Source organism: Oryctolagus cuniculus, chromosome 10 (assembly GCF_051225735.1).
Source record: "Oryctolagus cuniculus isolate XC-2025 breed Fujian yellow rabbit chromosome 10, ASM5122573v1, whole genome shotgun sequence".
In the NCBI taxonomy this organism is placed as follows: Eukaryota; Metazoa; Chordata; class Mammalia; order Lagomorpha; family Leporidae; genus Oryctolagus; species Oryctolagus cuniculus.
Window position 1 is genome coordinate 118263477 of NC_142876.1, and position 25658 is coordinate 118289134.

Sequence of the window (25658 nt, forward strand, 5' to 3'; positions counted from 1 at the left end):
CTCCTCCAATGCCCCTGTGGACCCCTGCTCGTCACAGTCCCTCCCACACCTGTCAGAGCCAGCCCCCTGCTGTCTCCTCTGCACCCAGCCTCTTGGACACACCCATCCTGCCGGGTCCTCCTCCGTGTCCTCTGGCTGCCACACTCCCCTGACACAGTCATTCCTGAGCAAGACTCCTTCTCACACGAGGGACAGCACCCCACCTGGCATGCTCCCCATGACAGAGGAGGAAGGGAGGGCCAGAGAGCTGAAGTGACACGAACAACCACAGATCCATGCAGCCACACAGCTGGCACGTGGTGGGAAGGGCTCTGGGATTCCAACCCTGCCTGCTCCCCTATACCACTGCTGCTGCAACATCGGCTTACCTTGATGCTTTTTAATTTTTGAGAGGCGGAAAGAGAGAGAGAGGAAGAGACACACACACAAAGAGAGCTCTCATCCACCGGCTCACTCCTCAAATAACTGCGACAGCCAGGGCTGGGCCGGGCTGAAGCCAGGAGCTGGCAATCCAAGCCGTGTCTCCCATGTGGGTGGCAAGGGCCCAAGTGCTTGAACCATCACCATGGCCTCCCAGGCTGCACAGCAGCGGGAGACTGGAATCAGGAGCAGAGCCAGGACTGAGTCCAGATGCCCAGATGTGGGAACGCTGGCAGGCCCAGTGCCCACTCAACCGCTGTGTCAGGAAACACGGGCGGGATTCCTGGCGACCGCTCCTCTGACCACCCCGTGGCAGCCCGCACTGTGCTCATCCACAGGACTGCCTCATGCGGCCTGCAGAGCCGCTGTGATGCCCCTGCCCTGGCCACCAGGGATGGAGGCTGAGCACAGGTGTGGGGCAGGCTCCGCACAGTGCCGGGGCCCGGAGGTGCTGGGGAAGGGTTAAGCGCTCCCACCTCCCGGGCCCCCTCCGAGCTCCCCACAGGCTCTCCTGACTTGGCCAGCCCTGTGGACTCCCCCCTCCGACCTCCACCAGGCAGTCACTGGGACTTGGGGGGCCTTTGTGCTCTCATAAAGACAGCATTACTGAGTCGCAAAGCTCCCCTCGCTCCAAGCCCGCTCGCTGCCAGGGTTCCCGCTAAAGGTGAAGCCCTGTCACTCACGGCCCCAGAGAGGGCTGAATCGAGATGCGCAGCTCTTTCTGACTTCACGTCACAGTTTGCCGCTCTCCTGAGGCTCCGTGGTGGGAGACGGGCTCACGCCGGCGCACAAAGGGCCCCTCGGAGGCAGCTGGGGGCGCCCTCGGGTTCTGGGGCCCCCGGGCAGCGGCCGCCCCGGGGCAGCGGCTGGGCGCTCTGCATGCTTCTCATGAATGCTCTAGTTTCCTTTCTGAATGCAGACATCGGCCGGCCGCCGGGAGGGCCCTGCCACCAACGCGCTCTCCTGCTCGCCGGGGCCGCAACAAAGGCCACTTGAGGGCCAGGGACAGCGCTGCCCAGTTCCCTTCCCGGGCCTGTTCTCTGCGCTTTCACACATCTCTCCCTTTCACTCCCTGCCCCCTCTGCTCCTGCTCCACGCCTCATTGAGCCCATTAGACACTTTACAGGGTGCTCCTGGAGAATAAATTTTCTGTGTGGGGCTCCTGATGGTGTCCCTGCTGGCAGCTCCAACATGCCTGGTGGGGGACAGAGGGGGAGGACAGGCCTCCCTGTGCCTCCATGGGGCGGGCCAAAGCAGGTGCAGGCACCTGTCCAGCAGCCCAGGGGCCCCCTCAGCCCTCCCTGGCCCGAGGGACTCTGACATCATCCCTCCGTGATGCGCACAGGCTTAAGCCCCAGGAGCCTGTATCTTCTCATCTGTGAAATGCGGACCATCCTGGTGCTGTCCCGGGACCGAGGAGGGTGAGGCCCCAGCGGGCCAGCACCGTTGGGCATCGAGTGCCCCGCCCGACCAAGCTGGCCAGGCGCCCTCATGGCACTCCAGGGCCTCTACTTGTTGGTGAATGAGGAAGGGAAAGAAAAAGAATCAATGCCAGGCTCTTTGCAGCTGTTCCTGGGCGAGTGTGTCTGTCTGTGTGTGTGTGTGGGTCCCCCCCTGCCCTGGTGTCCTGGAGCTTTGAAAAGAGTAAAAACAGAGCCTGAAGGCAGTGAAAAGGCACGATTCTTCTTAAACCCAGCTAATCCCGCAGCTTCCTCTACAGGGGCGAGGGCGGGAGGCGGGCAAGGGACCACAATTGTTTCTGCGCAGCCCTCGCCTCCCAACCACTGCTCCTGGAGACCAGGAAACGAGGGGGAAAAATCCATAAATCATCTACCGAGAGGAGGACAGAGGAGGAACCGGGCTGGGGTAGAGCCCGGGAGCCAGCCGGGGAGGGGGGAGGGGCAGGCAGAGGGGACAGTGGGACTATTTGGAGGGTGGGGTGGCATTGACAGAGGGCAGAGCGTCCGGGCCAGGGCTGCCCGGCCACCTCCACTCGGGAGGCCGAGGACAGAGAGGTCTGGTAGGCTCACATGGCTTCAGGCCTGCAAAACAAGTGTGCTACCCTGGGTGGGTGGGTGGGGGGAGTCTCCAGACACATCAGCTCTCCCCACCCCAGGGCCATCCTCAGCCTGGTCATGTGAACACAGCACTGGCTACGGCCTTGCCCTCCTCCCTCAGCCTGGCCCCAGCAGGTGCATACCAACGAGCAGCCAGCGCCAGCCAGGGACATGGAACCAGACCCCACACCCCACTCCTCCACGTCCAGGGGCTCTCAGCGCTTAGCACAAAATCCTGAGCCTCACACTGGCCTAGGAGGCCGGACCCCAGTCTACTCCCTGCTCATCATTGACGGTGGCCCTCACTGCACGGAGCCTCTCAAAGTCATCACTGGATCTGGCCACGGCCCGCGAACAAATACGAATGGCCCTGGGCAAAGAAAAGGTTCCCCATCCACCGCGGATGCACATCCTACACACCCGGCCTGAAACTAGCTTTATGCCATTTCTGAAACAATTTTGTGAATGAAACAAAGGGTGTGGCGTGGGATTCCCATCTGTGGCATCACACTGCTACTTACAAAGTTTCAGACTGGAGCATTCCGGATCTCGGATTCCAGAGGACAACACTGGGATGCTGGTTTCTGTGGGCCACAGGGTGTCCATCACAACTATTCACCTCTGCTATTGTAATGGCAACAACAAAGCCCCAGATAGACCAGCGAGGGAACGAGGTGCCTGTGGCCCCAGAAAACGCGGCCGACAAACGAGCCATGGGCTGCTCTGGGCCTGGAAGCCACCACTGACTGGCCCATCCTGGATTGGCTCAAGGCCCTGCAAAGCCACAAGAGGAGGCCATGTAGCCACGAAAACATTTTTCTGTCTTCAAAAGGATGCGTGGGGGGGGGGGTGGCACTGTGGTGCAGTGTGTTAATGCCCTGGCCTGAACCGCCGGCATCCCACATGGGCGCCAGTTTTAGTCCCGGCTGCTCCACTTCCAATTCAGCTCTCCGCTGTGGCCTGGGAAAGCAGTAGAAGATGGCCCAAGTCCTTGGGCCCCTGCACCTGTGTGGGAGACCTGGAAGAAGCTCCTGGCTCCTGGCTTCGGATCGACGCAGCTCCAGCCATTGCAGCCAATTGGGGAGTGAACCATCAGATGGAAGACCTCTCTCTCTCTCTCTCTCTGCGCCTCTCCTCTCTCTGTGTAACTCTGACTTTCAAATAAATAAATCCTTAAAAAAAAAAAAAGGATGTGTGGGGGTGCTGAGAAAGTGTCACAGATCCCTGCTGCAACGTTACAGCGAGATCAGACGGCGAGATGAAAACAGAAACACTTGGGATGTGTTGCAATGATCAGCTCAGGGAATCCAAAGTCTAGGGCTGGCGCCGTGGAGTACCGGGTTAGGCCACCATGACACCGGCATCCCATAATCCCATATGGGTGCTGGTTTGAGTCCCAGCCACTCCATTTCTGATGGAGCTCTCTGCTAACACACCTGGAAAAGCAGCAGAAGATGGCTCAAGTGCATGGGCCCCTGTACCCATGAGGGAGACCCGGAGGAAGCTCCAGGCTCCCAGCTGCATATAGGCCCAGCTGTTGTGGCTATTTGGGGAGTGAGCCAGCAGAAGGAAGACTTTCGCTCTCTGCCGCTGCCTCCCTGTAACTGTGCCAAACAAATAAATAAATAAATCTTAAGAACAACAACAAAAGAATCCAAAGCCTTTCAGCTGGACTGCACTGCATACCAGCAATGTGTGCGGTGTGCAAGCGGGAACTCAGCCTTGTGCACAAACGGGAACTCTTGGGAGCTGCTCTCCCTCGGAGGTGGTGGGGAGCGACTGTGTGCTCAGTGTCGGAATTTGTGGGTGTGGTGGTGGGGAGACAGGGAAAAGGGAGAGGACAGGTTCCTTCCTTTTCCACAAAAACAGACACGCTTGAAAAGTGGAATACAGGCAGAGGGAATCACCCGAAATGACTTAGTGGTTTCAAGGTCTGTAGAATAGGCAGGATTGATTTGGTGGATTAACCAAAAAATGGACCCAGGAAAATGGCAAAGATGGCTGCACACTCCGGCCTGTTTGCAAAATGCCTTCCAGTTACCCAGAGTGAAGCTGTTTATCCGGAGGGGTTATGCTTTCTCTGAGAAAGCCAAAGCCTGGGACTCCTCAGACACTCAGGGTCCTACACGCCGATGCACGTGGGAGACAGGTGTTGTCCTAAGGCCATAGGAGATGTCTGGCACTTCCAGCTGTACCTAGAGAAGGACGAGTGACTGCTGGGCACTAAGAGCAGCTGTATTCCGGGGCAGGGAAACAGCCTGCCCAGTGAACACCCGCCGTGTGCTCAGAACCAGGATCACCGTGTTTGCCTTGAAGCTGTCTGTGTGTTACACGCCACAGCAGGCCTGGGGGAGGCAGACAGGCCCCGGCTCTGCTGCTTGCAGGCAGGTCAGCCGTGGGCACACTGTACCCCTCCCAGGGTCTCCACCTCCTAGCTGTGGAGGAAACAGTTTCAGTCCAGACCCTGAGCTGCCTCCCAGCCCTCACTTGCTGTACGCTGACTTTCAAGGGCCGATTCTCACTGGTCTGAATCCCCAAGGTCTAAGGGGCTGCTTTGCCCAACTCCTGGAGTGAGGAACGCTCACACTAACACTTAGAATCCAACCCTTCTCTGCGTGTACCTTAGCCGCCCCCAAGAAGGGCTCACCATCTCAGGGGACAAGACAGGACGCGCTCTGTGCTACAGAGCCAGCACCTTGCTGGGCGCCGGGTACCGGCGGGAGCTACTCAGGCCTGCTGCAGGGCAGGCACCTGACTGTGCACACACAGGGGACCCAGTTAGGGACCCTCCCACTCCGGGTAGCTCTCCTGAGGTTCAGATTGCCCAGATGACCCAGGGGAAGTCCTGAATGCAGGCTCGCCAGCAGGGGCTGGTGCCGGAGGACCCGTGCCCACGTGGCTCCCATGGAGAGCGGCAGGGCAATTTCACCTGTGGCATCCTTGTGGCCTCATCTGGGCCTTATCTGTGACCTGATCCAAGTTCTGGCCTACACGCACTGCCTGCTGCACACAGCTCACATTGAGAGTGCTGCTTTAACCCTGGGGACAGAGGGGCCGGGAACTCTCACATTAATGAACGCGTCATATAAATGAGGTTCCTGCTGGTATCAGAGCGTGGCACGTGGGCAGGTAAAGAACAGATGGCAACAGGTGTGTGAATTTCTCCTCCCTTGAGAGTGGCTCTGGCCAGGGCCCCCCCGCATGCAGTAGCCCGGGGCAACCCCTGTTCCCTGAGAAGTCTCAGGAGGCCCAGTGTTTTCGATCGCTGCTGTTTCTGCACAGAACCCAAAGAACCCTTGGCCGCTGGGCTCATCTCCAAGGTGAAGCGAGGAGCAAACAGGAACAACAGTGCCTCCCCGCGCCGTCCTCTCCTGCAGCTGCTGACTCAGGGACCCCGTGCTCCCTGAACTGCCCGCTGGGACCCACAGAAGCACATCCCTCCACTGGGGTCTGGGGCGCCAGGCTCTCCTCTCTGGTCTGAGGTGGGGCAGGTCCCTTCCTGACCCTGTCTCTTCACGCACACAACAAGGATGGCCATCCAGACAGCTTCTCAGCCAACTCCTTCTCACCCTGGATGCTAATGCTGGCCTTGGGCACACGACACGCACAGGAGTCCATGAGCCCAGGCTCTGGGACGACACTTAGCTGGCGCGTCCTGTCTCCGCAGCTCCCTTAAAAAGCAACATTGAGACTGACCATGCATGCGCTATGTACACTGAGCTGTCTCACCTGTGACTTCCTTGCAATGGGCCTGCAAGAGATGCCAGCCCTGCCAGGAAACCTCTCCAGACCGCGGAATGCTCGGATTCAAGCCCGGGCTTCCACCTCATATGAGGTTCCTCAAGCAATTCACTAAGCCTCCATTCTCCCATCTGTAAAATGGGGAGAACTCCTGCACCCATCTCAGGGGGCTGTCCCAGGCCCCGAGTGGAACTGGTAAAGGAGACTCAGTCTGTGCTGACCGTCACGGCTGATGGCATCGTAGCCACTGCTGTCCTACCACACCTACCGTGACGGAGGGAAGGGCTGACGTGGGGCAGGCGCCACAGTGCTCTGCTCTTTCCTCCAAGGGCCACAGAGAGGCAGGGGAAGGGTGGGGGCAGCGAGGGGGCAGGTCCCTGTGCACCTGAGCTGGGGCCACTCAACCTCCCTTGGCCTCCACTTCTCCACCTAAAAATAGAGCCAACCACTTCTCAAACCGGGGTGTGTATGGCTCTAACGTGGAGAAAGCCCAGAGCCCAGGGCAGAGGGATCCAGAGGTACGGGATAAACAGTTGCCCCCTTGCCTTACCCATGAGCCTCTTCCCTCCCCTCCTTGACACCTGTTGCCCATTAAAAGTCCTCTAACAGTAGGCTCTGGGGTCCAGGCACCTGCATCCAGCCCCCTCCCTACCTCCTGGGACCAAGCTTCCTCCCCAGGGCTGAGAGAAACCAAGCTTTGCTGTGGCTCCTGTCCTGGGCCCAAGAGTTCCAAGTCACACAGGAACACATAAATGGTCCCAGTGCTGAGCCAAGCCTTGATCCTCAGCACTAGGTAGCCTCTCCCTGCTGCAACACATCCCCAGCCACCCCTGACTCTGCGTGGGGACTACAGGACCGATAACAGCCTCCACACCTCCTCCACTCCTTTGGGTAGGGCGGGGCCATGTTCCAGTCCCTGATGGATGACCACTGATCCATGCTAGGTACTCACCAGGGTACCTCTTAAGTTCTTGGGAAACAGAATTAAAAGAAAAGTTTATTTTACTGCAAAAAAAATAGAAATCCATGGAGTTTTTCTCATAATATGCATTTTTCATGAACTTTCTGAAAACCCGTCGTATGCATGGATTCCAAAATTTTTGTATTAAAATAAACTTAGCCTTTGAAAATTCTACTTCCCAGGAACTTTCTGAAGTATCTACATACTACATGCTTAGAAGCTGATTCCTGAATGAATACGCTGTATCTTTCTAAGAGCTTTAAAATTGCCACCTGCAACTAGTTACACAGTGTCAGAGGCACTGAGTGTCCATCCTGGCGTCTCACCTGCCCAGCGACCCCATCGGGAGCTCCAGCATCAATCCCATTGGCCAGCCGAGGAGAATGGGGCTCCGAGAGGCGACATGCCCAAGGACACGGCTACTGAGCCCTGACCTGGTCCAGATGCTGCTTCTTAACCCTCCATGACCCTCTCTTCCTTGACCAGAAGAGGTGGCGAGGGGGATATGGAGCCATCTGGAGAGTGTAAGTAACACAATAATTTTATACAAAGAAGAAAATCCTAGTGCCTTGATAAGGCAAACCCTAGAAAGTAACATCAGCAGGGTCACCTTGGCTGTCATGCTTTCTGTGGCTCCCCGGTGTTCTGGCTGACAGCCTATGAGCCCAAGAGCCGGGTGTGACTCCAGGGCAAGGCGGTCAAGACCCGGCCATCTTTTCCCATCTCTCCTCCCCTGGCCAGGCAGGGACCCTGGAGGACACCTGGTGCAGGTGGCATAGTGAGGTTGCAAGCTGGAAATGGCTGTTGGCCCCCCCCACCTGCAGCCACGTCGCCATTGTAAAAGAATCACCAAAAAAGGTTAGCAGTCGCCTGTTTCCAAAGCACTGTCGCTCTCCCTACCTGGCGTGACTCTAGAGCACCAGGGCAGACAGACAGGCGTTGCTATCTCCTAGGTGACCAACCCGAGGCTTGGCAGGTGGAACAGAGCAGCCCTAAGGAGTGCTGCAAGTCGGGGTGGAATGGATGCTCCACTCCTGAGTATACTCACGGTCTGGTGCCCTTCCCGCCTCCCACCTGAGGGGCTGGCCCAGACACCATGAATTCCAGCCCTGTCTGTGTCACCACGAGCCTGCATGAGGACAGTTTGTGCCATCCCTGGCACCCACCGTTACTTGCTTGTCCCTCTTACCTTTCCTGTGGACTTGGTCCCCTTCCAGATACAGAAGTAGCAGATGGTCCACGCTGCCAGGAGACACAAGGCCAGCTCCCAGCGCAGGTTCCCGATGTGCTGGATCCCATCCGAGATGGCCAGGACCCTGCGCCTGCAGAGGGAGGGTGAGCGTCAGGCTGGAGCCACGAGCTGCAGGACCGAGCCCTGAATTCCCGCAGAGAACTCCAGGATGCGCCAAACACCTGTGGGCTGGGCACGGAGTCTCTGAGGGGAGCAGGAGGCAGCCCCTGCCTTCACAGGCCCCCTCCTCGCCTTGGCAGAGGAGTAAGTTAGCAGAGCTGCACGGACCAGGGCGGCGGTACAGAGATGGCTCAGGGAAGACCACAGCGCACGCTGCCCACTGTGAGGCTCTGGGGAGATTGTCCTGGTGTCCTTGCCCTTTCCATGTCCCCCTGGGGGACACAGTACATCCCTGCCCTGCCAAAATCAGGGTGGCTCGAGGACCTGCTTTGGCCACTGCGTGTCCGGTAATGGAAATTGTCCCATGTCCAACAGACACTGCCGGGGCCAGTGTGCTCTCCACCTTCCCTGTCCTCTGCCACGTGCCCGGGAGACCACACGCACCCTCCCGCACCCGCAGCAGATCCACAGCAAGAGCTGAGCTGCATCAAGGCGAGCTCCTCAACTCTTCACAGGGACTGTGGCCACTGCAGCTTGATTCCGCCTGTCCCAATGGCCCCAGGGCATCTGGGAGAGCTTCCTGGAGGAAGTGCCATGTGAGCCAGGCCATGATGGACCCGTGGATTTCAGCCAGGAGGGGGACGGAGTAGAGGCCGACTGGGGATGCAGGAACAGCACAGGCAAAGCCCAGCAGACAGAGCGTGGTGTTTGTGGGGCAGAGCGAGATAGGGCTCAGGGCCTCCATCATCGCCCAGGGCAGGGGGCTGGAGTGGGACAGAGAGGGAGAGCAGGTGCACTGAGCCCACGCCTCCAGACTTGGCCCCCCTGCAGGTCCACCTCTTCCTCTGAGTGGACACGGGCCTGGCTCCCAGAGCCCCCCCCCCCCGGGAAGTCAAAGTCGCTGGGCTCCATAGTGAGCAGAGCCATGGCCCCGACACAAACTCCCTCCACGCCTGCTCTATGCCACTGCCAAGCCACTGCAGCACACCATGCCAGTCGGCTCAGAGCGCTGGGAACGGACTCCGAGCGGGGAGCCCCCACCCCAGCAAGCGTGAAAGCCACCCTCAGTGTCTGTCTCCCTGGGAGTCCACTCGGGGCCTGATTCTGCATTAATTACTCAATGACACCAATTAGCACTGGTCTGCAGGCTCCCTCCAGCCCCAGCCCCCACCGGAGAACTCAGGCAGGCCCCCAGGCAAACTCAGACCCAGTGCGAGGAGAAGTAAGCTGAGGGGCAGGAAAAGCAGGACCAGTGGGGTCGACGCACACAGAGGAAGTGCCTCCTCGTTCCAGGCACCGTGTCAGAGGCAGAGGACACAAAGCAAGGCCCCTGCCCTCCACGAGGCTGAGCTGGACCAAAAGGAAGCCCGAGATACTGCAGAAAGGCAGGGGTGGCTGCTCAGAGATGCTAACTGCCGTCACTCCTCTGCCCCTGAAGTCTCAGCTGTGTCCAGCTGGGATTTGGAAACCAGAGGCCCCTTACTACCTGACACCCTTTACATAGTCCTTTCTCCTAACAGAATGGCAGCCTTAGAGATGGCTGTCGGGGCACGAGCCAGGAACCCAACCCCCCACACCCCATCACAGGCCCGAGTCCCAATCCCTGTAGTGTGGACCCCTGGGAGCCCCTCACATGCGGTGGGGCACGGGCGCTATAGAAGGAGGGTTCCCTGGCCATGGGGGGATGACCTGAAAGCACCGTCTGAGTCCTCGCTCATCTCGTTTGGGAGGAGGTCTGGGGAGAGTCTGCGGATGCTTTGAGAAGTGACAGCATGGGCGTTCTACCAGGGAAACACATCCCCAAAACCCCCCACCCCCCACCCCGGAAAAAAAAAGACTCTGCTGTCCACAGACTATAAGCCTGGCAGCAGTGGCCAAAGCCCCCAATGCCAGCCCAGCAGCTGCTGGACGAGAAGGGACAGCCCAGAGCAAGGAGACTCTGGGCCTGGGCCACCACAGACGAACACCTCGGGGTGCATCTGTGCCTCCCAGATCCCACACTTTTCACTAAAGGATCTCACACAGGTCTCTGCCAGGCAGGAGGGGAGGATGTGTATACACACACACACACACACTCAGACACGCACGCGTGAACACACGCCCGCCTTCTCGTGGCTGTCGCCATTTCTGAGCCGGGCAATCTACAAACTGGAAGCTGCACGGCGACAGAGACGGAAGGCAGGGGCAGCCCTGGCAGGAGTGAGCTGGCTCGGCTCCCCCGTCGCCCACATTTCGGATGCTGCGAGTTTTTGGGCCGTGTAGCCTGCGCCGGCTCCCTCGCGCTTAATTGAACAATCCGAGTCTCCAATGGGGAGCAGATGACTGAAGGCTACGGAGGATGAACTGCTCTTTTGTTCCGCCAGATGTGGTTTGAAAACGCCCTCCAACTATTTCTAGCAGCTCTGATTTCAACCAGGGGCGCATCTCGGGTTTCTAGGGACTCTAATGGGGCTCACTGGGCTCAGGGGCTGGGTTCTGAGGCAGTGGAGTTGTGGGGTTGTTTTGAAACCCACAAGGGGAGCCTTTAAGAGCGGCGGGGGCTGGGGCACTCGACTCTGGCGACTTGGAGCAGACACAGCTCTTCCTGGGAAAGAGCTCTCTTAATGACCCTCCCCTGTGAAGCGCTGGGACAGAGGCAAGGTCTGAATGAGGAGAAGCCAGCTGCCAAGGCGCTGGCCAAATGGGGCCCCAGCACAGACCTCCCGCCACCGGCCGGGCGCAGGGGACATGGACAACGAGAACGGGCTCTTTGGAGGGACTCGCTGACGTGACTGGTGATGGCTGTGCACCTGCTATGCACCAGGAGCTAAGGCAAATCCTTGCAGAAGCACCTTGCGTGGGCTGGAACATTCCACCCAGGGCTCAGAAGTATAGTGCCCAGGCTTCTCCAGCCACTGGCACAGGCAGAGGGTGAACTGGGCTCACATCCCAGCTGCCCCTCACGAGCTGTTCCACCTCGGGAAAGTGATGTGACCTTTCTGAGCACCTCAGTTTCCTCGTGTGAAAAACAGGAACAGTGACACTTACACCCCCAATAGCTTTTTGAGCAGGACGCGTAGACCCTTCCCCACCACCTTTGGGGTAGCTGCAATTGCTATCCCCATTCCAGAGACTGGGAAACTGAGGTACAGAGGGGTTAAGGAGCTTTCCCAAAGCCATACCACCAGCAGGTGGTGGAGCCTGGACTGGCACCTCGGGATCCGGGCTCCAACCTTGCCTTTAGTCTCCCCTTCCCTTGCTTTGCAAACGGAAGCCACAGAAAATGCACGCTCCCCCATCAGTGTCCTCACGCACCATGGACAGGGTCCATTGCACCTGTCACCTGTGTATTTATTAATTTCTTCAGGCAGAGCTCCCACTGAACAAAGCATCACTGGTGTGCCACTTACTGTGCTGAGGTGGGGTCCTCAGAGAGCTCACGGAATGATGGGGAAGGCACACAGCATACACAGCAGGACATGGACAGGAGTGAGTGAGCACAACTGGCAGCCGGGGGATGCTCTGAGACACTGCATGGCAGGGGAGCCCCCGGGGGTCACGGTCAGGATCAGAAGTGGGGCAGAGTGGGGGCCCTGAAGGGGGGAAAGAAGAAGACAGGCTTCCGGAGCAGAGACACCACCAAGAGTGAAAGCCAGAAGGCTGGGGCGTGCAGAGCGAGGCTGGAGACAGGCCTGCGCCTGAGTGGGGCCACCATGCTGGGTGAGAGGTGAGTGAGGCTGGGGCAGAGGCTGAGCATGTCTGGGCCCCAGTGCTGCTGAGGGGCTGGGATGCAGCCTGAGCGGCCCCCTCAGAGCTGCAGCGGGAAGAGGGACAGCCAGTGAGGGAGGGGACAGGGTGCCTGGTGCAGACAGTGGCCTGGGTCTGAGGGATGGGTGGGCAGAGTCTGGCCCAGGTGGGGACGGGCGCTACAGAGAGGGCTGTTCAGGGCGGCATGGAGCAGGGAAGAGGAGTCTGGGCCGACACGTTCGTGCCGCTGCCCTGGGTGGGCTGGGGGCAGGGGGCATTTGCTAAATGAGAGCAAAGTGGCAAGTGGGCGGAGGAGGGGGCAGTGGCCACTCGTTCTCTAGACAAGAAGAGCTCAAGGGGCTGGCAGGACACCCAGGGGCTGCCACGCACAGGGAAGGCAGGGCCTGGGGAGCAGAACTGAGGAGAGACAGGCAGGGAGATGGTACCCTATGCACTCACCCCGCAGAGGAGACAGGACAACACCTGGGAACAGGGAGAGAGGAAGCTCTGCAGGACGTGAGGAGGGCCGGGCAGAGGTGGGCCAGTGGCCGGGAATGGCCCATCCTCAAGGCAAAGGGGGAGGCATCTGGGGACAGCAGCTGGGGGAGGGGCGAAGTCCGTGGGAAGTGGGACGTGGGATGTGGGACGTGGGCCCGGGCTGGGGACGAGGCAGCTCCTTGAGGGAGTCTGGTTCTGAAGCTCCCAAGAGAGGTGGTGGCTGATGGGGCCACGGGAGCTCTTTCACCTCCACTGGTTTGGTTTTCAGGCTGGGGCAACTGGGGTGGCTTGGGGCCGTGGAGGGAGGTAGGGCACAGGGTCGAGGCCCCTGACAGAGCAGCAGGGAGGAAGCAGGAGAGTGAGGCAGGGGACATTCTCTCTACAGGAAAGGCTGGGGAGGGTGACAGGGGGCTTCAAAGCCTCCCACTTCCCTCCTCAGTAGGAGACGTGGGGAGGACGGGGAAGCAGCGCCTGTGGAGGGGACCACACAGGTGCCGACCAAGAGCCTCCTACTGGCTGCAATCAGCCCTCAGGACAACAGAATGGCCGCCAGGGCACCGCCCACAGGGGACTGGTTCCAGGACCCCAACACCCATGGATGCTCAAGTGCCTTGAGTGAAAAGCCGGCAAGGTTTGCTCATGAGCTATGGGCATCCTCTGGGTACCCCGAGGCAATGGGAATGCTGCATAAACTGAATAGGACAAGAGAAACCATCCACATAGCTCAGTACAGGTGCAGTTTTTCTTTTCAAATATTTTTGGTCCATGATTGAGTCAATTTACAGATACGGAATCGCTCACAGATACGAGGACCCAACCGCACGCCGAATTCACAGGGAGAGAAACCGAGGCCCGGAACCTGAAATAACTTGCCTGGCTCGACCCAATCAGGATGTGCAACCAGATCCCTGGGATGCCGATGCGTCTTACCGCCCACCAGGAACCCACCCACAGAGAGGGGGTCCGAGGGACGCAGCCAGAAGACTGCATCCACCTTCAGGCCCCATCTTGCTTCTCTCCTGGGTCTCAGTGCAAGGCCAGGGTGAGTGCAGAGAAAACGGCCTCCCACCTGGAGCTCCCGGCTCCCAGAGCAAGTGCTGGCCACATACTGGTGCGCGGAGCCACGGCCACACTCCCCCAGCCTGGAGCCTGGGAGAGGCCTTGGGAACAGCCCCAGCCCGGCCTCATCTCCATGTCCTGCACGAAGCCGGCAAACAGATCACCTTTCTTTATAACCTGCCATGGGGCAGAGCGCTGCCAGGGACGCGGAGACGGCCCCAAAAGCTGGCACGAAGGGGGGAGCTATAAATAGCACTTCTGGTCTCCCAAAGCAACAAACACACACACACAGAAAGAGGCCCTGCACCAAAACAAGAGCCGGCCGGCCCTGCAGGGAGCGTGGCTGCACCGGTGGCTGCGGCCCTCCCTCCTCAGGGAAGGAGGCGCAGCCCTCAACTCTCCCTGCACATGGGTGGGGGGCTGCTTCAGAACACACAGCAGAGGCCCCAAAACCAAGCCAGGGGCTCCGAGCGAGTCCCTCCCCTGCCCTCCATTTCGGGCTTCTCTATGTCAATCAACCATTCAGCAGCGTCTACCGAGTGTCGAAAAACGCGCTGAGCGCCCCGCTTAGACCCTCAGGGGTGAACAGGCAGGAGGCCCCACTCTCAGGGGTATGATGGGAGGGACAGGGTCCCGGAGAGCTTGCACCTCCTGCCAGCTCACCAGGGCCAGCCCTGCCATGCGTGGAGCTGTATCATCAGCCCTCCCAGCCGCTTCTTTCCCACATCACAGGCAACTGCGGCTTAGAAGGCAGAGGCAGCACCTGAAGCCACACCTGTCCAACTCTAAGGGGTGGGCGTGAGCTCCACAAGGCACTTCTGCTCCGTGCTGGGGCACAAAGACCAGAACCGTGTGGTCACGAGGGTGTAGCTGGGACCCTGGGGAGCCTGGTCTGGAGACGCCTCTTCAATTGCTTCTGTCCCACAAGTCCCCATCAGTCCCCAAACACCCCACATTCACCGGCTGCTGTTCCCTGCAGGCCTGGAATCTCCCTCCCCAGTCCATCACACTATGTTCCACGCCATCCACAGGCACCAGCCCCAGGGCCAGGCCCTTCCTGTACCTGCGTGACAGGTCAGTACATCATCATGGACCAGGCATGCCTAGGCCACCGGTCATTACCTCTTCCCCTGCTGACGGCTTTGCACAGCTTCTGACCCAACCGTTCAACGACCCCTGCGGTGTGACAGCAATCGCAAGCAGTTTGTAAATGAACGGGAGTGGCTTTCTTCCTATAAAATTCTATTTATAAAAACAGGCAGCAAGCAGGATCCAGCGAGCAGTGTGCACAGCCCTGTCCTGGTCTAACGGTTCCCAAAGAACACTCTTCCTCCAGGTACAGGGAGCACTCAGACCTCACGAGAGCCTCCTGGAGAGATCCCTGCACACTCCACACTTCCACGGACATTCCTATGAGAATACGGGCATGTCAGAAGCTCTGAGACGCTCTGTCCCACCCAGCGCCTTCCCGTGTAGAAGCAGCCCTCACTGAAATGCAAACTAAAGCCACAACGAGAGCCCTCTTCACGTCGGCAGGAACAGCCAGTGCCAGACTAGGCAGCGGTGACCAGTGCCGGCGGGACCTGGAGAACCGGAACCCTCCACACCGCTCGAGGAAAGGCAAACTTGTTCAGCCACCACAGAAAAGAGCATGGCACGTTCTTCTCGAATTAAACGCGAAACCCCGGGCATACGCCCAAGAGAATGGAAAACATGAGTGAGAGGAAAGTACATAAATGTTGAGAGCAGAACCGCTCACGCGAGCAGACACTAATGGCTGCACCTCCACGCGGGCAGCACTGTTCACCCGTGCGCACACAAGTGGCTGCTGCTCCGTGTCGGCAGAATTCAGCCCAGCGCAGCACGGACCACATGATCGATCGCCAGGGGAAGACCTGAGTGTGTCACAGCAGAGGAGACCACGGGTCCTGGGACTCCGTGAACACACGATGCCCGGAAGAGGCAAATCCGCAGATGGCAGAGGAGGGGCTGCGTGGAGGTGGGGGAGTGGGTAGGCTGGGAAGGGCCCCATACTGCAGGATGGAACCTTCCAGGCCCACACTGCACTGATGGCTTCTCCCCCCTCACGTTTACTCAAAACCACCGACCCACACACCTGAAAAGCTGTGGGGGCAGATTGCATGGCATGCGACGCACCCCTCGGCACACCTGTCAAAACCTTAGGGAGGGGCTCTCTGCACACCACTTCTGCTTTTCCAGAACCACGCGGCGGCTCCTCGGTCTGTGGGGTCAGCGGACTCACGGTCGGCCGTGCTCTGAAACGGCCAACGGAGCAAACTCCAGACCCAGGCAGCTTGCGAGTTTTACACCAAACACTGTTCCTCACACCACCCCTCCCCGCCCTGCCTGTCCCTGGAGGATTTGAACCACCCATGCCCGCATGTCCAGGATGTATACGACACCCCTCCCCGCCCCCGCAGGTCACTCGGCAGCTGCCATGGCCATCAGATGGACGGCCCCGGCACCGTGGTGCTGCCGCCCCAGCAGCTCTTACTTTACGATGGCCCCAGAGTGCAGGAGCAACTTCATGACCACGCGTGCTGTGGCAACTGCTCCGTTTCATCGCTACTGCTGTCAGCTCTTGTGTCGCCCACTTTGTAAATGGAGCTTGAACGCGGGCATGCACATCTAGGACAGACAGTAAGCCCAGACTGGGAGCTGTCCACAGTGTCAGGTGTCCACTGGGTCCTGGGAGCTTGCCCAGGCACCGTACTCCTATCCTGGTGCAGGGCACACACTCGGGGGGAGACAGCCAGGCCCCTCTGTGCATGTGGCTTGCTAACACCCACCGTTCAGAGGGAATTCAGTCACCACACAGACTCTCACTCCACCCACAGGCACAGAGCTGGTGGCCTCGAACCCCAGTCTCCTGACCCAGGTGTAGTGCACGCTCTGCTCCTCCGTGGCTGGGGGTGAGACCCAAGGGAACAGAAGGAGAGGAGCAGGACAGGCACCACTCAGGGAAGCAGGTGGAGTGCCCCACGGGGAGGCTGCACAGCTGCTGAGCACCCGCACTCGAGGGCCACAGACCCTGCCGGGCACAAAGGGCCTCACTGACCCCGGAGCCCGGGCTTCCTGCCCCTTGCCCTCTGCTCCTTCCCAGCAGGACTCAGGCAGCCTCAAAGTGCTGCAGAGCTACCGCTCCCTGTGTTCCCAAGGAAAGCTGCTCTGCAAGGCTGGACGGGCCAGCTTGGCCCCCTTGGCCCCTGTGAGGTCCTCTGGCTGAGCCACTGTTTAACACGGATGCACGGTGGTCAGCAGAGTCACCTGCACCTGCCAGAGACACCTTGGATGAGGAGGTCGTGTCAGGATGGGCTGTGCTCCCAGCTCAGGTGCATCCCACCAGGAGCCGGCCATTCTTTCCAAGTCACTTCAAGCCATCTGAGATGCCAAACGGATGTGAGTGTGGGACGGGTGGTGGCAGTGGGCAGACTGGGAGGAGCTAACACCGACAAGTGACGCCCTGCTGCCCATGGCTTGCCCAGTTCCACCACCTGCACCTCCCTGTGCATGAGACACAGGCGCTCTGTGCCTAAGCCCACCCAACCTCAGAACACCACAGCCTAGCAACCCAACACAATGCATGGCGTCGGCTGTGTCCCCTCATGACCACAGGGCCCATGGGCAGCCGCAGTAGAGTCGGCCAGCACTGGACAAAGGGTGGGGCTACACAGCGCTAGCCTGGGAAGAGATCCATATTCACAGTCCCAAGTCTGCACTCAGCCGAATGTGCGCTGCCTTTGCACTATCATGACTTGGACAAGTTGTCGCTCAAACCATCCTAGGTGGGGGATGGGATGCAGTTCTGGCTCTACTGACAAGGAAGCCAGCTTCACAATTACTCGCCCGGGGACCCTAGCGGCAAGGAGGAGTCAGGCTGCCCCAGCTCTGGTGCTCCTTCCCACGCTGGGTGTTTCCTCACTCCCCCACTCCGCAGGTGCACAGGTGAGCAGGTGTGTGTGCATGTGAGTATTGAATCTGGACAGTTGTATACACCTTCTCATGGTCTTTAAAACAACCTAGGGCTGGTGCTGTGGAGTAGCAGGTAAGTCGCTGCCTGGAGCACGGGCATCCTATCCGGGTGCTGGTTCAAGTTCCTTCTGCTCCTTCCCTCCCCCCTAACAGCACACAACAGGAAGGAAAAGGGAGCTCAGACAAAACGCTTCCAGGTCAGTTCACTGCTGCTTCGTTACAGACATCCAATCTGAAAAAAACCCAAACACTCCTGGCTGATTTTGCACAACACTTTCATTGTTAACGGTCAGGAATGCAAATAACAGATCAGAGCTATGCAGGACTTACTAAGCCCCGTCGCTATTTCTGCTGCTGTAATGGTTATTTCTACCACAGAAAGAAACTGAACAGCACTGAGACTGGAGTAAGGTCAAGACTGACACAGAACCAAGCAGATGCAAACTCCAGCTGTCTGGTCCCAAAGCCAGTCCCAGGATCCATGCCCTGAATAAAGCTACTTCCAAATAGCGCCTCAACTACTGCATGCACAGGCAGCACCTCCACCCTCGGCGGGGGCTCTCGGGCTAGTGTGTGCACCCCATCGCCCTCTGAGGCATGCGCTGGTCCTGCTGCAGTGGACGCAGTGGACACAGTGGACACTTCCCCCGGAGATGAGAGACGCCCTGGGTGCTCTCCAGCACAGGCAGTGGAGAAGAGCTGCATGCTGCTTGGTGAACGGGAGGCCAGGCTCCTACTTCACGGATGGCGAACACAAAGGACCTGGGCACCTCGGCAAGGACCCTGCCTACTTCAGCAGCCTGGACACACGAGCCCACTGTGTGCTGCTTCCTTTATTAAACACACAGGCCGTCTCTGACTCTGCACTTTCTGATTCGGGGCGGGCACTTGGGCACTGCACTGAAGACCCTGCCCGGGATGCCCGTGTCCACCACTGGAGCTCCTGGGTTCAAGGCCCCACTAGGCTTCCAATTCCAGCTTCCCCATCATGTGCACACTAAGAGGCGGCAGACATAACCCAAGTACTCGGGCCCTGCTGCCCAAGGGCTGCCAGTTCCAGCCTGGCCCAGCCCTGGCTGCGGTGGGCATTTGAGGAATGACCCGGTAGATGGGAGAACTCTGTCACTCGCTCTCTTTGCCTTTAAAATAAATTATTTAAAGATTTTTACTTATTTATTTATTTTAAAGGCAGAGCTACAGAGAAAGAGAAGAAAGAGGCAGAGTTCCATCCGCTGGTTCACTCCCCAAATGGCTGCAATAGCCAGGGCTGGGCCAGGCCAAAGCCAGCAGCTTGTCCCGAGTCTCCCATGTGGGCGCAGGTGCCCATCTTCTGCTGTTTCCCAGGCGGGTTAGCAGGGAGCTGGATTGGAAGTGGAAGAGCCAGGTCTCAAACCAGTACCCATATGGGATGCTGGCACTACGGACCGGGGTGTTACCCACTGACCCACAACACTGGCACTAAAATAAATTTAAATTTTTTTAAGTTTTTCTGAAATTTTGATAGTGTAAAAGCATACCCATACAGCCATTCTGTTTTACAATTTCTTTTTTTTTATTACTATATTTATTCGAGTTACAGAGAGACAGAGATCATCCATCTGCTAGTTCATTCCCCAAAATTCCACAGTGGCAGAGGCTGGGCCAGGCTGAAGCCAGGAACCTAGAACTCCATCCATATCTCCCATGTGCATGCAAGAGCCCAAGTAATTGGGCTATCTTCTACTGTTTTTTTCAGATGCATCACCAGGGAGCTGGATTGGAAGTGAAGCAGCCAGGACTCGAACTGGAGCCCTTATGGAATCCGGGACTAAAGGCAATGGCTTAACACACCGTGCCACAGTGCCAGACCCTGTTTTCCACGCTGTTACAACATATGGCTTGTGTGAGATGGTTTTGTCCAACTCCAGGTGGACCTACGTGTTCTGAGCACACTTAAGGTGGGTGAGGCCAAGCTTGGATGCCTGGAAGCCCACCTGTATGATCTACATTTTTGCCGTAAAATATTTTCACAAGAAGGTTGGTTCATTAGGGCATAACTTCATTGCTCCCAATTATGATATACTCATGCTCCTGGCTTAAAATTTTTTATAATGCAAACACTATGAAAAAGCACAAAGCAAAACACTCGTTCTCCTCTCTCTTACCCCCACACCCACTACTGTGGGGCCTCTTAATAGTTTCTCGCACATCTTTTCACACATGTTCTATTGGTACAAAGCCACACAGATACATTCTTAGGCCTATGGTAGCATGGGTTGAGCAGCCTTGATCTGAAAATGTGAAACTCAAATTCCAAAATATGAAACTTTAAAAAAAAATTTTAATTTTACTTATTTGAAAGGCAGAGAGAGAAAGAGAGAGAGAGATCTCCCATCTGCTGGTTCACTCCCCAAATTCCCATAATAGCTGGGCTGGGCCAGGCCAAACATAGGAGCCAGAAACTCAATCCAGGTCTCCCATGTGGATAGCAGGAACCCAACCACGTGAGCCATCAACTGATGCACTCCCAGGCGTGCATTAATAGGAAGCTGGAATTGGGAGAGGAACTGGGACTTAAACCCAGGCACTCAGATATGGGATGTGAGATTCCCAAGTGGTATCTTCAGCATTATGTCAAATATCTTTCCCCAAATCTGAAACATGGAAAGTCCCACACTTGACCTCATGTGATGGGTCACAGTCAGAACACAGATGCACTAAAACACTGAACGAAGCTACCCTCAGGCTATGTGTGTGCAACGGCTGTGGAAGACACGTCAATTTCATGCTTAGACATGGGTCCTGTCCCCAAGATGTCTTACTCTATATACAAATATTTCAGAACCTGAAACACTTCTAATCCTGAGCACTTAGGACAAGGGACACAGCCTGATTGCCTGGCAACCTATCTCTATCCACTCAGCCTTGTCTTCCAGCCCCTCTCCACGTCAGCACATTCTCTGCTTCGCCCATTTGCAGCAGGTGTTGCTTAACTGACAGAACCGCTATCACATTCAAGAACGTTTTACAAAAGTCCTCTTTTTTTTCCTTTAGTCATCACAAGCAGTGCTCACCATGGACACGCTCAGGCTGGGGGAGGGGGGGTGGTGTCTCATGCCACAGACCAACTTTCAGAAGTGGGATCTGGGTAGAAGGCACAGGTGCACCCACGAGCTCAGTGTTCAGGCAAATCCAGAGCCTCCCAACTGCTTGCCAAGGGTGTGTGGGGTCGAGCAACGTGTTCCAGCAAGCAGGTGGCCACGGAGACACTCATGAGTCAGGAAACCGTTCCCACACCTGCCTCAGGGCACAGCACGGCCAAGCCCAAAGAACCAGCATCCCCCAGGGCTGCCTCCACCCTGCCTTCCCCTACCTGGCATCCTGCACCTGGACCACAGCAAGTGCGTCCGCCTGGCAGCCCGGGGCGGGCAGGGCCGGGCAGGGGGCAGGGCTGCCTTGTTCCAGGTAGGACCACACGGCTCCATGGATTCAGTCTTGGAAGGCAGCCCTTTGCAGAGGCCCCAAGTTCACCTACACTGCGCTGCAGCCTCCCCACCACCTGCCATTTCCCAGACCCCCAAACATCCTCCCACAGCAGGGTCACTGTCCCCACCGCTCCCCGATGTCCCCACCTCAAAGCTGCCTCACTGGGCACAGGGCCCTGCCCAGGTGCCTGCCCCGACCCTGCCCCCGCAATCCCCATCCTCACAGCTCTTTCTTCAGGACAGGGTGATCACGACCCCACGGAACCCCTGCTGCTTCTCAGCATGTCTGCGACGCAGGTCACCCAGAAGGCCTTGCTCTCTCTGTGCTGCATCCCAGAACCCCCACCAGTGCCCAGCACATAGTAGGTACTCAGTTAAGACTTGTAGTGGAGTCTCATGGCACCCATGGGGGGTATGTTTCCACAGCCTCAGTGGATGTCTGAACTGCAGGCAGTGCCAAGCCCAGGATACACTTGTCCCCTCTGCCTGAATTTGTAAACTGGGCACCCTAAGAGAGGAACACAGTAGCTCGCCATGGATCTTAGCGAGCACAGCACGCATTGTCTCCCCTTTGTTAGGTGGACTTCACCTGTCACTTAAAGGAAGCTCCTTGTGGCTTCTCTCTGGCATTGCCAGCATCACTGTCTTCGTGCTCTTGGGCCACTGTTAGGTACTGTGTCACCTGGACACAAGGACCACACAGCCACGATGGACAACCAGACCCCAACATGGCCACTCAGTGACCGTGGACGAGCAGGGCACCCAACACAGGATGGCTCACATCTTAACTGGCCAGGACAGAATAGGATGATGTGAGGTTTCAACATGTCATCCAGAAAGGTGCACAATTTGGCCGGCGCCTCGGCTCACTAGGCTAATCCTCCGCCTTGCGGCGCCAGCACACCGGGTTCTAGTCCCGGTCAGGGCACCGGATTCTGTCCCGGTTGCCCCTCTTCCAGGCCAGCTGTCTGCTGTGGCCAGGTAGTGCAATGGAGGATGGCCCAAGTGCTTGGGCCCTGCACCCCATGGGAGACCAGGAGAAGTACCTGGCTCCTGTCATCGGATCAACACAGTGTGCCGGCAGCAGCGCGCAGGCCGCAGCAGCCATTGGAGGGTGAACCAACGGCAAAGGAAGACCTTTCTCTCTGTCTCTCTCTCTCACTGTCCACTCTGCCTGTCAAAAAATAAAAATAAAAAGGTGCAAAATTTGGCACTTATAAAATTTCTGGAATTTTCCATCCATGTTTTTGGGCTATGGCTGATCACCGGTAACTGAAAGCATGGACAGCAAACGGTGGGTCAGAGGGGACGACTTTAAGTGAACGGATGTGCTGGTCTCTGCCCCTCCCCCAGGCCCTGATGCAGGCAGAATCTGCAAACCACAGCACACACTGCACCCACCCAGGCTGTGCTCCCACCCAGGCTCCTCCTGTCACCTTGCACACCAGTGACCCACCCCACTGACAGCCTCATGGACTTCTACCCACCCTGCAAAAACCATCCCAGGGGGCTGGAGCTGTGGTGTAGCAGGTAAAGCCACCACATGCAGTGCCGGCATCCCATATGGGTACTGGTTCGGGTCCTGGCTGCTCCACTTCCGATCCAGCTTCCTCTAATGACCTGGGAAAGCAGTGGAAGATGGCCCAAGTGCTTGGCCCCTGCACCCATGTAGGAGACCAGGAAAAAGCTCCAGGCTCCTGGCTTCGGACTGGCGCAGCTCTGCCCATTGCGGCCATATGGGGAGCGAATCAGTGGATGAAGAACCTCTCTCTCTCTCTCTCTGCCTCTCTGTAACTCTTTCAAATAAATAAGTAAATTGTTTAAAAAAATAATCAAAAAACAACTGAGCCCAGGCAGCAGTGACTCTGCAGTCTCTCCTCAGGTCCAGACTCCCGGGTCTCCTCATCCCGGCTCTGAGCAAGCCTCCTGCAGGGACCCGTCCAAACACCCTCCCCTACTTCCCTCCTCTCTACAAGGCCATGTGCTCCCCAGGGAGGGGCAGTGCCCTCCTCAACCGTCTACTACTGTCAAGTGAAGAAAAGGCACCGAGGGAGTCCACCATGTGCGCTGGGAGGCACAGCCCAAGCCCAGCCGATGAGTCTTCTGGGAAGAGCGCTGGCAGGAGTCCTCACGGGTGCTCGGAGATCCGGGTAAATCCAGGCGCTGAGCTCTCCCCTGTGCGGGATGCTGCCTGAGCACCGTCCCACTCCACGCTCTCGACGGCCCTAAGAGGCGGCTACGGCTGCCCCACTTCCAGGAGAGCAGATGGAGGCTGTGAGAAGCTGCTGCTGCAGCCGCACACTTGGGAGGCAGCAGAGAGCGTACGGTGGACGGTGGCTGCTAAAATCTGCACTTCAGCCACGTGGGGGGTGACACACTGGGGGTGGGGTCAAGGCAGGTAATCCAGGCTAGCAGAGCCACGTGTGTCACCCTATGTTCTCTGTCGGCCCAGGAAATGGACTTTGGGGCACCCTTAATCCTGCACAGAGGGCACAAAGGCTACGTCAGGCAAACAGGCCCAGCCCAAGCCACGGCAGCTCATGCCCACGTGTGCACCTGCACCTGCAGAGACAGAGGCTGGGCTGGACGTGAGCCTCAAGCAACGGGAAGGAACTCACACACCCCACTTAGAACTTACCCCAGTTCTCAGAAAACATCATCTCATTAAATCCTTACAACAGCCTGGAACGGTTGGTACGCAGGGGACAGGGCTAATCCCCACCTCACAGATGGGAAAACCAACCACAGCCTGCTTCTACGTTCAAACCTTTCCAAAAGCTACGCTGGGCGCAGCACAGGTCTCCTTTTCATCATTTTTTATCGCCAGACAAGGACACTGAGCCCCAGGGCTTCAGAAACACTCACTCACTCATCCACCACTCACGCATCCATTCATTTACTTGCACGAAAATTAATTCAGCACCTAGAATGTCCAGGCAGGACGACAGTGACCTAAAGACACAGAGAGGACTGGCACTGAGGTATAGTGGGTTTAGCTGCTGTCTACAGTGCCGGCATCCCATATGGGCTCCAGTTCAAGTCTCGGCTGCTCCATTTCCGATTCAGCTCCCTGCTAATGCACCTCGGAAAGCAGTGGTGGATGGCTCAAGTGCTTGGGCCCCTGCACCTGCATGGGAGACCTAGAAGAGGCTCCTGGCTTTAGCCTGGCCCAGCCCTGGCTGTTGCGGCCATTTGGGGAGTGAATCAGTAGATAGAAAATCTCTTTGTGTGTAGTGTATGTGTGCATGTGTGTGTGTGTGTGTGTGTCTCCCTTTGACTTTAAAATACATAAAAATCTTAAAAAAAAAAAAAAAAAGAAAGAAAAAAGAGCACACACAGTCCTTGCCAACTTGGGCCTGAACTCTGATGGACAAAGAGCACAGCAAGGAGCCAAAGGCACAAGCAGGAGAGGTAACAACCACGTGGATGTAAGACGGAGCAGGGGTGGGGCGTGACTGGGGTGCTGTCTCTGCTGGGCTGCTGGGGGAGAGCTTCGGATGACAACAAAGGCAGGAAGGAGCTAGACACACAGCGAGGTGGTGAGCCATCTTCCAGGCAGAGGGAACAGAAGCCCAGAGACTGACCATGGAACAAGCCCAGGACATCCACAGGACCAAAAGGAACCATGTTACAGGGGGCAATGGGCATAGCGGAGACGCACCTAAGAGACATGCAGGAGGTGCCTCGTTCCACACAGAGCGGCGCCTGTCACTCTAGTTCCTCCTCCCCTCAAAGACATCCATTAAAATGCCTACCTGGCTTTAAAACCAAGCGCGAACTCCTCCAGTGACGAGAAACCACAGAGATGGGGTGCCGTCCTACAAGTGAGGACACGGAACCGGCCGCCCTTACATCTCAATGTGCTCTCACCATGTGTTTGCTGAGTGGACGCTATGCAGCCTTGATTCCGACTGTCCATGCGCTGAGCAGGGAGCTGCCGGCAAAACCCAGTACCTGCGGAGGCTGGAGGAGGGAAGTGAAGACAAGTCCTGGGCTGTCTGATGCTGAACTGCTCTTTGCGCACCTGCTAACACCCCATCCCACCAGAGGACACAAGCTCAATACACAGACCTGCAGATGGACGCCCACGCAAAATGGGTTGTGAAGGGACACCAGGATGGCAGATTCTGACATCTAACACAGGAAAGACAGCTACCCTGACTCCCAGGCCCCTGCCAGTCAGAATTCAGAGCCACCCAAGGACCTGAGCTTCTCTCACTGGCTGTGCCGCTCGTTTTGCTCAGACCCTGGAAAGGAAAATGAGACTATAACACAAAGAGTGTGTTGTGCCAGGTGCCCACAGCCAAGGCAAAGCAGGGGAGCAGAGCCTCACGACTGATACTGCGTGAACCTATGGGTCTGTCTCGGAGGCTAGAACCCCATGTTCC

General features: G+C 57.6%; 1 protein-coding gene across 4 annotated transcripts in view; it reads right to left on the reverse strand.

Moving 5' to 3' along the window:
* The window catches only part of SLC6A11 (solute carrier family 6 member 11), a 111496-nt gene that overhangs the window by 72625 nt on the left and 13213 nt on the right, over positions 1-25658 (reverse strand). For all 4 annotated transcript variants that reach the window (XM_089305637.1, XM_089305636.1, XM_070050007.2 and 1 more), the window contains one exon: positions 8369-8501. In XM_089305637.1, coding sequence (XP_089161763.1) covers positions 8369-8501 — 133 coding nt within the window. The remainder of the gene's footprint in view (positions 1-8368; positions 8502-25658) is intronic.